Consider the following 12,317-nt stretch of genomic DNA (forward strand, 5'->3'; position numbering starts at 1 on the left):
TATTTCCTCCTTTTTTGTTATATGTTTATGTGTATGTTTGTGTGTGTATAATACCTTTCTTTCCTTCCCTCTGTTAACCCCTTATCATGTAACACAAGATGTATTCACTTTATATATCATAGTATTTAAGTATTAACTTTGCATCATAGTATTTTAGTTACAGGATATCAAGAAGAAGAGTAAACTTGACTCAAGGACTTTACCTTCTCTTCTGGGGAAGGACTTAGTGCATTTTTGGTGTACGCAGGATCCTTGTATCATGTTAGGTGGAAAGATGACCTAGTTACTGTCATAATTTGGAGAGTAAGTATGACTTTAGGAGATGTGTAAAAGTGCTGAGTTGACTGGGCTGGGGGTAGATTTGTGACGGTTAATTTTATGTGTCAACTTGGAGGGTGTTTTGGATGAGATTAACACTTAACTCAGTGTAAATAGGTTGCCCTCCATGATGTATGTGGGCCTCATCTACTCAGTTGAAGCCTGAATAGAACAAGAACAACCTCCCCCAAGCAAGAGAGAATTCTCCAGCAGGCAACCTTCAGACTTCATAATGTACCATCAGCTCTTCTGGGTCTCCAGATTGCCAGCCTTTGGACAGAAACTGTACCACTGGCTCTCCTTCATTTCTCAGCTGCCAGCCCACACTGCAGATTTTGGACTCACTAGTCTCCAGAAATGTGTGTGGCTGTGCATTGCAACGCTCACTTCATCCCCACCCTCTAACTGCAATAAAAATTCAAGTCAGTCTCCTTTCCTGTTCTCTCAAGACATTTTCAAACCAGCTTTGGAAGCCTGTCCTGCTCTCTCCATAAAGCCTTTTTTTGTGAGTAATAAATCTTTGAATATCCTCTTGGTGTGTTAGTAGTATCATCAGTCTTGACATCTGAACCAAATTTTGGATGGAGGTCCATTGTGTCTTTAGAGTGCCCATGACTGGTGGCCTCTGTTTACAGAAAGACTTCCTAGCTGGACATGTGAAGGGAAAATGGAGTTGTAGGGGAATGGCTCCTCCATGGTGGCCTGACACCCTTGCATGTCTCCACATAGGCTTGAACTGCAGCTAATCTGAGTCTTGGTTAAATGCCTCATGACCTCCCAGAACATGAGGAGATGGAATGCTGTAAGGAGCCGGTACAAGGCCATCTCCCACACACCTCCTTATCTCCTCTAGGAGTCTGTCATGAGGCAGTTTCTCATCACATACCAGTTTCTGATGAGGTATGGGGCTTTCTGTCCTGTGCCCCTTAGAACAGACCTGGAGAACATAAAAGCACTCAGCTGCAGTCTAGATGTGGCTGTTCAGTAATGGAGTATTCCAAAACTTGCATTACCATCACACAGCCCCTTTTGTTTCTTTGTTGTCTTTTAGGGAATGTGGGGCAAGCGCCTGGGGAGCTGGCACCTTTGGCTCATTTTCCTTTGCATTGTATATTTAAGTAATAAACTGTCTACATCTAAAAGTTGCTCATTGTATCTTTACCAGTCCAATCAGTCAGGTCTTGGCCTTGGCTTGTCTTGTATGTGTGGATTTGTTACCATATAATCCTGATTGTTAGTTATATCTTTTACCCATAAAATAAAATAATTAGCACATTTGTATTCATTCAACAGTTCTTAAACTTAATACTGAGGGCTTACTATTTCTTTCAATCATTTGTATTTGAGAAGCCTTCAGTAAATTATCAAATGCAACTGTGGGGGCCAGTTCACCACCTGAGCGAATATCCCATAGTACTTTATGAAGCTAAGAAGTTACGAATAATTGGTACTGGAAGATTCTGAAAAATGGAAACATCATTTATAGACAAAATATTCTTCCCAATAAAGAGAAAATGGAGTACAAACCACAGTCTTATGGTGTCTCATTTTTCACATTTCCAGTAAACAAATACCTGGTAAAATAACGGCAATATATTTTTGACATGTAGGATGTATGACAATCATTTATATAATAAAAATGTTATGAACACCTGTGGGGCACCATGTTCCAGGCTCTGTGCCAGACTCTGGAGACAGAGACAACCTGGTCTGGGTCACAGAGCCAGGGGAACCTCAGAGTTTAGAAGGTAGAGACATGCAGGCTAATAAGTATAATTTTGATAAGAACTATCAAATAACAAAGCAATGGGGTACCTGGGAACATCAGAGTATACCTCACCCCAGGAGATCAAGAAGGGTTTTTCAGAAGCAGTGCTGTTTACAGAGGCAGGGGCTATGATTGTCCCCATTTTTCAGATGAGGAAACTGAAGATTAGGCAGGTAAAGTAACTTGGCAGAGGCCACACAGCTAGCAGATAGTCAGGCCAACTTTGAATCATGGCCTGTTGGACTCTAAACCACTATTTGTTGTAATTATAACCATCACCTACCATTCTATTCCCCTAGCTCTGTTTGCCACCAAATTAAAAAAATCTGCTAAAATCAGAGTAAACTCAAGTTAGGAAAAAACTTCCAGGGAAAGATGAATGAAAAACTTTTTGTAATTTTTCTGTTCCTTCTAACAGGGGAACCTTGAAAGTGAAAGCTCTGCACAGCTGTGAGCAGTAAAGGGCTCTGAGGTAAATCTTTCATCTCCTCTCTTCCAGGAAACAGTTGTTTCTGGGGGAACTGCTTGCTCATGTGATTGGAACACAACCTAGAGGACAGTAAGGAGTAGAATGGGCAGCTTCATTTTCACAGCCCTTCACACTTATGAACTTATTTATTTTATTATTTTTGGCTGCATTGGGTCTTTGTTGCTGTGTGCAGGCTTTATCTGGTTACAGTGAGTGGGGACTACTCTTCATTGTGGTGCCCAGGCTTCTCACTGCAGTGCCTTCTCTTGTCGTGGAGCATGGGCTCTAGGCGCACAGACTTCAGTAGTTGTGGCACACAGGCTCAGTAGTTGTGGCTCATGGGCTCTAGAGCACATGCTCAGTAGTTGTGCTGCACGGGTTTAGTTGCTCCGCAGCATGTGGGATCTTCCCGGACCAGGGCTCGAACCCATGTCCCCTGCATTTGCAGGAGGATTCTTAACCACCGCGCCACCAGGGAAGTCCCTTCATACTTATGAAGGTGTTTATCTTCCCTGGAAGGGACCTCCAAAGTTGTTCTCACTTTCTGCCTGCTGCTCCTTGACCCACAAAATAAGTCAGGACAGACCCTATGTTTGTTGATTTCAGTACGGCTTCATTAACTCTGACCTAGAAGATTTTTAGCCTTTACATAATTCTAAGTGCAGTTCAAAACTGAAGGAATATCTGCAGTCTGTGAAACACAAAATGGTTCACTGCAGTCAAGAATGTTAACTACTTACTTTCCTGTGTCACCTACCTTCAAGTATAACTTTAAAATTAATGAATGTGTAACTAACACATTCTACAGACATTATTCTTCTAAAAAACTATTCAAAAAAAGCAATTTGTGGATTTTTATAATTCCATAAATTTGCTCCCTGGAGACTTCACCCCTTTGGTTTTCACATTGATATGAACTGGACTTAAGTGTTGTCAAAAATCTTGCTCAAGAGAACATGAGGATCCATTCCCATTTTCTGACAGACATAAATAAAAATTTAACTCTTCTTATTTCCATGGGCCAAATTGAGAAAAAAACTCCTAACAATGGTCTGTAGCAAGGGAAACACTAACTATTCCAGGGTATGTTGCCCCCCTCTTTTTGGGCATTTGACCTCTTGGGCCAGAAATGGCACCCCAGAACCAACATTTACTAAACAATCTAAATTTTTCTTCTTCTCAATGTCTCATATATTAGCTTTAATAAGAATTCTGATAATGTTTTGTTAACTTTTTATTATGGAAAATGTCAAATATACAAACGTGGAGAGAAACATATATAATGAGCCATCATTTAACCATCACCCAGCTTCAACAATTATCAAGTCAAGGCCACTCTTGTTTCATCAATATCTCCAACACAATTAACATCCAGACTTATTATTCTGAAGCAAATTCCAGACATCATTTCAACTGTAAATAGTTGAGAATATATCGCTTAAAGATAAGGACTCTTATTTTCAACATAACCACAATAATATTATTCCAACTAATATCAAATATCAAGTCAATTTTCAAATTATCCAGATTGTCTCAAAATGTATTTATTTTACAGTTTAGTCAAATCAGGATCTAAAAAAGATCCATATATTACAACTGGAAAAAGATCCATATATTACAACTGGTTAAGTCTCTTAATCTCTTTTAATCTATAGGTTCATCCTCCATTTCTTTCATTCTGGCAATCATTTACTGAAGGTACTAGGTCATTTGTCCTGTAGTTTCCTGCAGTCTGGATTCTGCTCATATCATCTCTGTGATGTAGAGTAATGTTTCTCTGTTCCCTGTATTTTCTACAGATCAGGAGTTATGTCTAGAGGCACAGTCAGATTTAGGTTAAAAGATATGAAATATATTTTTTCATAGGTAGTGTAGTGTACTGCCATTAGCAGGCACATAATGTCTGGGATGACATAGACATATGAGTAAGAACTTTTGCTTTCTAATATCTCACAAATGCCTTTAAACACTTGTGTGACACCTGATATACAAAAGCCACATATAAGCTAAACAGACAGCATTTGCTGTACTAACAGCAGATTAGAAGGTAAATGCTTTACCACTTAGTGTCATTACAATATATTAATCTTTTAGACAAACCTTCAGTGATGTCTACCATATTTCTAGTGATGTCTTATATGCTAGATATATAAAAAAAAGACGAAGGAAATAAGTAAGGTCTTTGCACTCAAGGTCACATAACCTGGTGGGAAATACTGACATATAATCATAAAAGCACAAAAAAGGCCATAGGTGCCAAATTAGAAGTCTGTACAGATATAGTAGTAGTGCAACAACCTGGAGAGTAGTCATTGTAATAAACAGGGAGGAAGTGTCCAAAAGGATAGGACGAGCTGTGTCCTTGGGAGTGTGAAAGAGCTCACCTGTCTTCACAATTCCATTCATCATAGGGTTCACATACTTGATTCTTTCAAAGTAAATCTGAACAACATCTATGCCATTCACCTAAAAAAAAATATCTCATTAATAGTTTTATTGGTTCATCAATTCCTCTAGTCAACAAATATTTACTGAAGTATGGTTCATCAACCATTTTGTATTGGAAAAGCCTTCAGTGAATTATCTAATGCAGTTCAACTATAAGGCCACATGAGAGCCTGAGGAATAACAGATTGTCCTAGTTAAAATATAAAGCTAAGAAATCAATACACTAGTATTACAGTGTTATAGAAAACACTGGTAGTAGACATTTCTAATCTGTGGATCAATGACAGATGTCTCCAAATTTTAGCCACTGTTCTAGGCTCTGAGGATATGGGCAGGATTCAGGCTGAGTCCTAGTCCTCAAAGAGTTCATAGTCTAATAGGCCAAACAGTCATTCAGAAAGATGATTAAAATATTAGAACAATGTTGAAAATATTTCCTGTTTTGCTTGGTGCTTCCACAAAAGGAACCCTGAAAAAGAAAACTCTGGCCAGTTGTTAGTACTGTAGGTTTAAAGCAGCATTTTCACCTTCCTTTTCCCAGTTAACAACTATTGATGGAGGAATCGCTCTTTCTTCCACCTAAAGGGAAGTGAGAGGAGCAGCTCCAGCTTCAGAACCCTTTACCCATCTGTCCCAGAAGGGCTCTCTAATGTTGCTAGTACTTTAGAGCTGCCTATTCCTGTTGCTTACACGCATGTGAGCCCGTGTGCACGCACACACACACCAATATTTATCTGATGTTTCTAAACATAAAAATATTGAAATATTTATACTTCTTTTAAAATTAAACCATACAACAGAATTCAAAATATTTATAGCCACCCCCATCCCTTTCGGAGTTACTTCTTTCAACAGTGATCTGATCAGCAAAACAGGTTTCTCAGAAAATACAATATATTGGGCATCCAGTGAAATGATATATCAAACATATCAATATTACCTTTACTCAAACATGTCTTCTTAAAACTTTTGTTAAGGCACTTGCCCAGTTTGGGGGAAAAAACCTAGTCTTTAAAAATATGCTGGAAACAAATTTCTACCTCATGTCTGAAAGTCTTAATTATCTTTTATCAATGCACTGTTTCCTTTCTGGAGGGAATGAATTGAAAGATTCATCTGTACATTTTTAGTGTAATAATCTTATGCATAGGTGCTATGTAATGACTGTAGGAAGAAAATTCCAACTGTTGATGGATCAAGTTCTTGGAGGATGGAGGTTAACTAGATACCATTTGGTTTGTTACCTCTGTGTCAACTGTTTAAAGCTGAATTCTTTGGATTTCTCTTTTAAAATGAAAGGCTTTTTAGGTTCTTTCATTTAACTTTTTCTTGACCGAACTCCAAAAGCATAACAAGAACTGCCCATGTGAATTTGAAAGCTTAAAGTGTGATAACTGTAAAATGTTCTTTTGCAATTTAGAAATGAAAGGAGTCTTACAGACAGCATAAATTGAAGATAACTGGGAACCGAAGATAATCCTAGCAAGTGATAGAACTCAATACAAATCTTTCAGAATTAAACACAGCAAATATCTGCAGGCTAACAAGAGCTGATTAACATCAACACTGTACTTTTCACATTTGTCAAATAGGAGTTGAAAAGTCAAAACAAGATGGTGCATTATTATCTCTAAGGATGCCATGTACAAGTTAAACCTCCCAGGTGCTTGTAGCAACATTTTAGATGGAGGCAGTATTATATATGAAATGGTCATAAAACAATAATCCAATATCACTGCTGTTACTGTATACTTTGAAAAATTTCAGGTTACTGAGAATATCATTCATTGATTTGGATTGTTAGAATAGGAAACGTCAACTTGTGGGATTTAGAAAGTTTGTTTAAAAAATAAGATATCTTTCTGTACAAAAACGTATTTTTGAAACACATATTTGATAATTCTACATAATTTTGAATATGAAATAATATAATTGGTTTTTAAAAGCTGTTCCTTCTCTACTCATTCCTTTGGCAACATTAGTTTTGTCCATTACAATACATACTTTATTTAGACATATTTCTATATAGCAAAGATCTTATTTTAAAAATTGGCACCAAAGTTGAAAAAGAAAATGTAGTGATATTCAATTCTGCCAGTGATTGTGTTCTTTTTAAAAGGTTAATTTGTAGAAGAAAAAAGTGTTTAAATTACAGTTATTATCCACTTATATTATTATTGATCTGTAGAATATTTTTACGATGTTAAATGTTATGTATAGAAAGACATCCCCCACCCATCCTCTTTTCACAAAGTAGGCTTTTCCTTAACCTTCTTGAGAAAAGATCAAGAGTTCCAAGTTTCTACACTTTCAAAATTTCTTAATACAGAGTTCATTAACAGTGACCACCCCAAAGTTAGTTGACTGACACAAAATATTTATCAATAATGATTAAGAAGTATGACACATTCTAGGTTGCCCTAAAAATTTAAAATGATCTTTCTATGTACCAATACCCACTTCATGAAGTAGGCTTTACTCTACCTACTTACTATGGCTAGGGGAATAAAGGTAGTTCCAAAAGAGACCTATGCACTTTAGATAGGATCCCTAATTTCAAGCAAGTGCTGAGGCAAACGTAAGCGCTTTTAACTTGGTACCCGAAAAAGTCTGTCATGTGACACAAAACCTTTATCCTAAATCCTTAGGAGAGATCGGCCAGGTGTCCTAACAGTTTGAGAAGTCTGTAGCAGCTGCATATCCAGAAAGCTAACTCACTCAACTGGGATGTAATTACCATATAATATTCTAGTCCTTTGGCTACTGGAATTCAGACAAGTTTAAATGGACTATCACAAATTCAAATATACGGACTTTCTTTCAAAGACTAGTTTACAATGAGAGAACCACGGTTGTTCTAGGGCACTGAGAAAGGAGCAATGGGAGTTGGAAGTTAAGCACGCTAAATCACACTCAGAATACAGTTTTCATAATATGTACATATCAGGATATGTACATAACAATAACTTCCCGAGAGAGCATTTACTCTATAAAATAATATCTTGCTAAGCTACAATCGGGCTAAATGGGAAATAGTCATTTCAAGTAAGAAGTAAAAAACTACCAGCTGTGAAAATGTTCTGAAAATCGAATTACCTGCATATGAATTAAGCAGTTTCTGAAAAGGGCAAATTAGATCACATATCTGAAGATAAAATTATTGTTCAGTGTGGAAAGAGCACATGATGTAAAATTTCCCTGGTGGTGCAGTGGTTAAGAATCCGCCTGCCAATGCAGGGGACACAGGTTTGATCCCTGGTCCAGAAAGATCCCACATGCTGCGGAGCAACTAAGCCCATGCGCCACAACTACTCAGCCAGCGCTCTAGAGCCCACGAGCCACAACTGCTGACACTGCGTACCACAACTACTGAAACCCGCATGCCTAGAGCCCGTGCTCCGCAACAAGAGAAGCCACCGCAATGAGAAGCCCGCGAACCGCAACCAAGAGTAGCCCCTGCTCGCTGCAACCAGAGAAAGGCCACAAGCAGCAACGAAGATCCAACGCAGACAAAAAATAATTCTTAAATACTTCTTTGAAATTCAACACTTGTCCTTCAAACCAATTCCTATCACAGAAGAGCTTGCTGACAAGGGCTAATGCTGTGAATGAGAAAACAACTTAAGAGAAAAAAATTAATGAAGTTGCCATACAACCAAGGTGATCAGATTTTAAAGGCCTTCACTACAAAAAAACCACAAGACTGATACCAAAGTGCACATACACACACAGACACACGCAGACACATACGGACACACACACACGTGTGAACTGTAAAAAAAAAAGAAACACAACACGTATACACGTGTACACACACACACGCCCCCCAAAGACTGGGTCAGCAGTTAAGGCACCTTTATAACAAACAAACAAACAAAACAAACAAACCAATAAATCCCATGTGGCTTTGGCTTTCTGAAATGTGTTACAGTGCTACCAAGAAGCGATTCTGAAAGCATCTGAAAAACGTGCAAAATGTCTGAAAGCAGAGCCTGGCAACTGAGACAGTTTGCAAGCGTGATTCAGAGGTCTGCCAAGGAAACAAAAGAAGCCTCCCTCCTCCCGGTGAGACCGCACACGGCACCAGGGGTGCTCCGGGCACTATCTACTGTCAGGTAGGTGGAAAGCAAGAGTCTGTGCAGGAGCGGTACATACTAGGGATCGCTCTCTGGCAGGGACGGGGCCATGGAGTTTCCATTGGTTGGGGAACCGCCCAGCTTTAGTTTTTGCAGATATTCGGCATGCACGGGCTTGTGGCACTGGAGAACCTTGATCGCATCTTCGATTTTGAACCACTCTCGCTTCCTCCCAATGCTAACCGAATCTTCCCAATCCTCCAGAATCTCAGTGACAGTCAGTACATACACGTACGTTCTGTGCTTGCGATCTTGGTTCTCCTCGAAAATGCCCAGGAGCCGGCCTAACTTCCCCTTGACTCCCGCCTCTTCGTACACCTCGCGGACTGCAGCACCGCCCGGCTCCTCCTCGGGCTCCATGCCCCCGCCCGGCACGATCCAGCGGTCCGGGTACCGACTGCTACTCACTAACAGCACCTCGTCCTCGCGCTCGCTCCGGAAGCACAGGCACGCCGCCCGCTTCTTGAACCCCTCCGGGTCGTAGGTCCGCGTCTGGTTCGGCTTGCACTTCATCCTCGAGGCCGCTCGCCGCTGCTCGGGTCCCCGCTGCCGCCGCCACCGGGCCGAGGGACTCCGAGGTGCTGCGGAGAGAAAGGGCCGCGGCGACGTGCGAGGAGAGAGAAGCGTCTCAGCCCGCGAGCCCCGGGAGCTCGGGGAAGATGAGGCGGGGGCGGGGACGGAGGCGGGGGCGCGCGAGGTACGTCAGTCGGTCCGTCCCCCCGCGCGGCCGGGGGGTCCCGGGCGCAGACGCCTGAGTGGAGGAGGCGCCGCCGCCACCGCCCCCATCCCCGCCTCCGCCCTGGAGCCCGCCATTCTGCGCGGAGCCCACCCGCGTCTCCGGTGCACGTCCTCGTCCCTCCCTCCTCAGCCGACGGGGCCGGGGTTGAGCGAGGTGAGGCGCATTCGCGGGCGCGTCCGCGTCCCCGGGCACGTGCGCGTTCCCGTCGGAGGGCGAGGGGCGGGGGTCTCGCGGCTCCCGCAGCGCGCGGCGCTTGGGGCGCACTGCGCAGGCGCCCCGCACCTCCGGGCTGGGAATCTGCATCCCCCGGGGTGAAATGCACCGCCTTGTGACTTGGGCCAAGCTTGCCTCCACGTGTACCTTCGAGCCAGACGTGGCTGTGGCGAGGTCGGACGTTTCTCCTCACCCTCCCCGCCAGGTTGCAGGAAACACACACGCAGTCGTTTTACACACTGGACGGACGGTCAAGTGCGTATGGTCCTCGTCATCACTCAGAAGGTAGAGTACCGGCTTATTTACAGGAAGGCCCCGGTTTTGTCAAGACGATCCTCTGTATTCTTTACAAAACAGTACCTAATCTTTGCTGAGTCATATCATGCAGTTTTGTTTCTTCAACAGGTTCTTCACCTTGCCGGGCATCTTGGCACAGGCCATAAGTGAACACCTTCCTTGAACCCCTATTGACATCTTACCTAACCTCTGGTCCTCGGTTTCCTCAGCAGTAAACTCCTCACCTACTTGGTTCAGGCCTCTGCACTTTGGGTCATGTTCACCCAATAGCTGGAGAAGCACCCAAAGCAGTGTTTTATTAAATCCCAGGAATCTCTCCCCTCCACACACTGCACCCTTGACTCTTTCTCATTGAGAAGTACTGGTTGAGGCTTTGGGAAACGTGCCTCTGGCAGTCCCTTCATATTTTGCATTTTGAGTTTTAGAAGCCTCCTGGCCTGGGACTGAATTCAGCAGGGCCACTTGGTGCTCTCTCACCTCTGTCTGGTCATCCTGTCCCCTTGGCCAAGAAGTGGCCCTCCCACAGCCCCAGATGTAACACCCTAAAGCCTTCCCCCTCCTTTGTATTTTTTCTTATTGTTTCCCCGCTCTCACAGTAACCTATGGAGAAGACCTCTGATATCCCCTCCCTTTTGCCTTATTGCAACTTAGGCATCTTTGTCTCTCTCTTACTCACAGACCCTCTGCTGGCATCAGGCACGCAGGATCACAACAACTCACTTTTCCAGTGAAATAATCCATTCATCAAGGGGAAATTGAATCGGAACGGTATGTGGAAAATGGTTATGAAACATACAGTCCGGTTTTTAAATAACAAGTTAGTTCAGCTTGCCAGGGTCTGTTCCACGCCGCGTATATCCAAATAGCTCAGAAAAATGACTCTGTTCCTGGAGGCAAGACTACCCTCAATATCTAGAGCATAATATGACAAAAATATATGGGCATAATATAATAAAACTGTATGAAGAAAATGGTCAACTGGAGAAATGAAGAGAATGACCTCAACCAATAGCGGTACTAGTGCTAATGACCATCTTTTACCGATATATGGATGATCAAGGAACATTTGGAGGAAGGCAACATAGCATGATTGAAAACAAACTAGGAGGACCTCCGTGGTGGCCCAGTGGTTAAGACTCTGTGCTTAAATGCATGGGGCACGGGTTGGATCCCTGGCTGGGGAACTGCCTCATGCCACGAGGTGTGGGCAAAACAAACAAACAAACAAAACAAAACAAAACAAAACAAAAAACCCAAAACACTAGGAAAACAGATTTCAGCACAGGCTGTATACCTCAGTGTGTCCATACTCACAAATACACAAATGATGTTAAACAACTAGAAACAAAATCCATTATAGTCAGGATCTAGGCAAATATACCAATTATCACCCATATTATTACACATCATTTTAGCTTTTCTTTCCCGTGTAATGAGATTGTAAAGAGAAAAAAGCCTACCATTTTGGTAAAGAAGACAAAATTGTCATTCTTAGCAGATGGTAGGAATATATTCTTGGGAAACACCTAAGAAACGATGTAAAAATAAATTTCTTTAAATGGTAGAAGTTAATAAACATTAACATTGAAAATCCCAAGAGCTGTCATGTATGCCAGCAATAACCCTGTAGAAAATATAATGGGGAAACGATGACATCACAGTAGTAATATCAACCACTACAAAGTAAACAAAATACCGAGGGATCCTAAAAAATATGGTTAGGGCATTGTAGTAGAAAATGATAAAACTTGTACTCAACTCTAAAAGTTATTTGAATAAATCAAGAGGAGCTTTAGCAAAGCTGGGAGATTGGACTGGTGTCTGCAGGGAGGTGTGGACCAAACAGGCCCCAGCCACATCACAAGTCTGCCTCACAGTTACCAGGTACTATGTCCTTGTCTCACCAGAGGTGCCGTTTTATAGTCGGCT

At 41.9% G+C, this 12,317-nt stretch overlaps 1 protein-coding gene across 2 annotated transcripts; it reads right to left on the reverse strand.

Annotated features, from left to right (window-relative positions):
• Positions 1–3,783: 3,783 nt before the first annotated feature.
• Positions 3,784–10,023, reverse strand: LOC131748937 (diphosphoinositol polyphosphate phosphohydrolase 3-beta). 2 transcript variants are annotated; one of them, XM_059051323.2, is made up of 2 exons: positions 9,159–10,023; positions 3,784–5,021 (listed from the first exon to the last, which is right to left on the reverse strand). In XM_059051323.2, coding segments are annotated over exons 1-2 (495 nt in total). In that variant the 5' UTR covers positions 9,653–10,023; the 3' UTR covers positions 3,784–5,020. The 2 variants fall into 2 exon arrangements, with proteins under 2 accessions (XP_058907306.1, XP_058907307.1); XM_059051324.2 differs by lacking the exon at positions 3,784–5,021 and having other exon boundaries at positions 9,158–10,023.
• Between the last annotated feature and the right edge of the window lie 2,294 nt (positions 10,024–12,317).

The sequence above is a fragment of the Kogia breviceps genome, chromosome X (assembly GCF_026419965.1).
Source record: "Kogia breviceps isolate mKogBre1 chromosome X, mKogBre1 haplotype 1, whole genome shotgun sequence".
Classification (NCBI taxonomy): Eukaryota; Metazoa; Chordata; class Mammalia; order Artiodactyla; family Physeteridae; genus Kogia; species Kogia breviceps.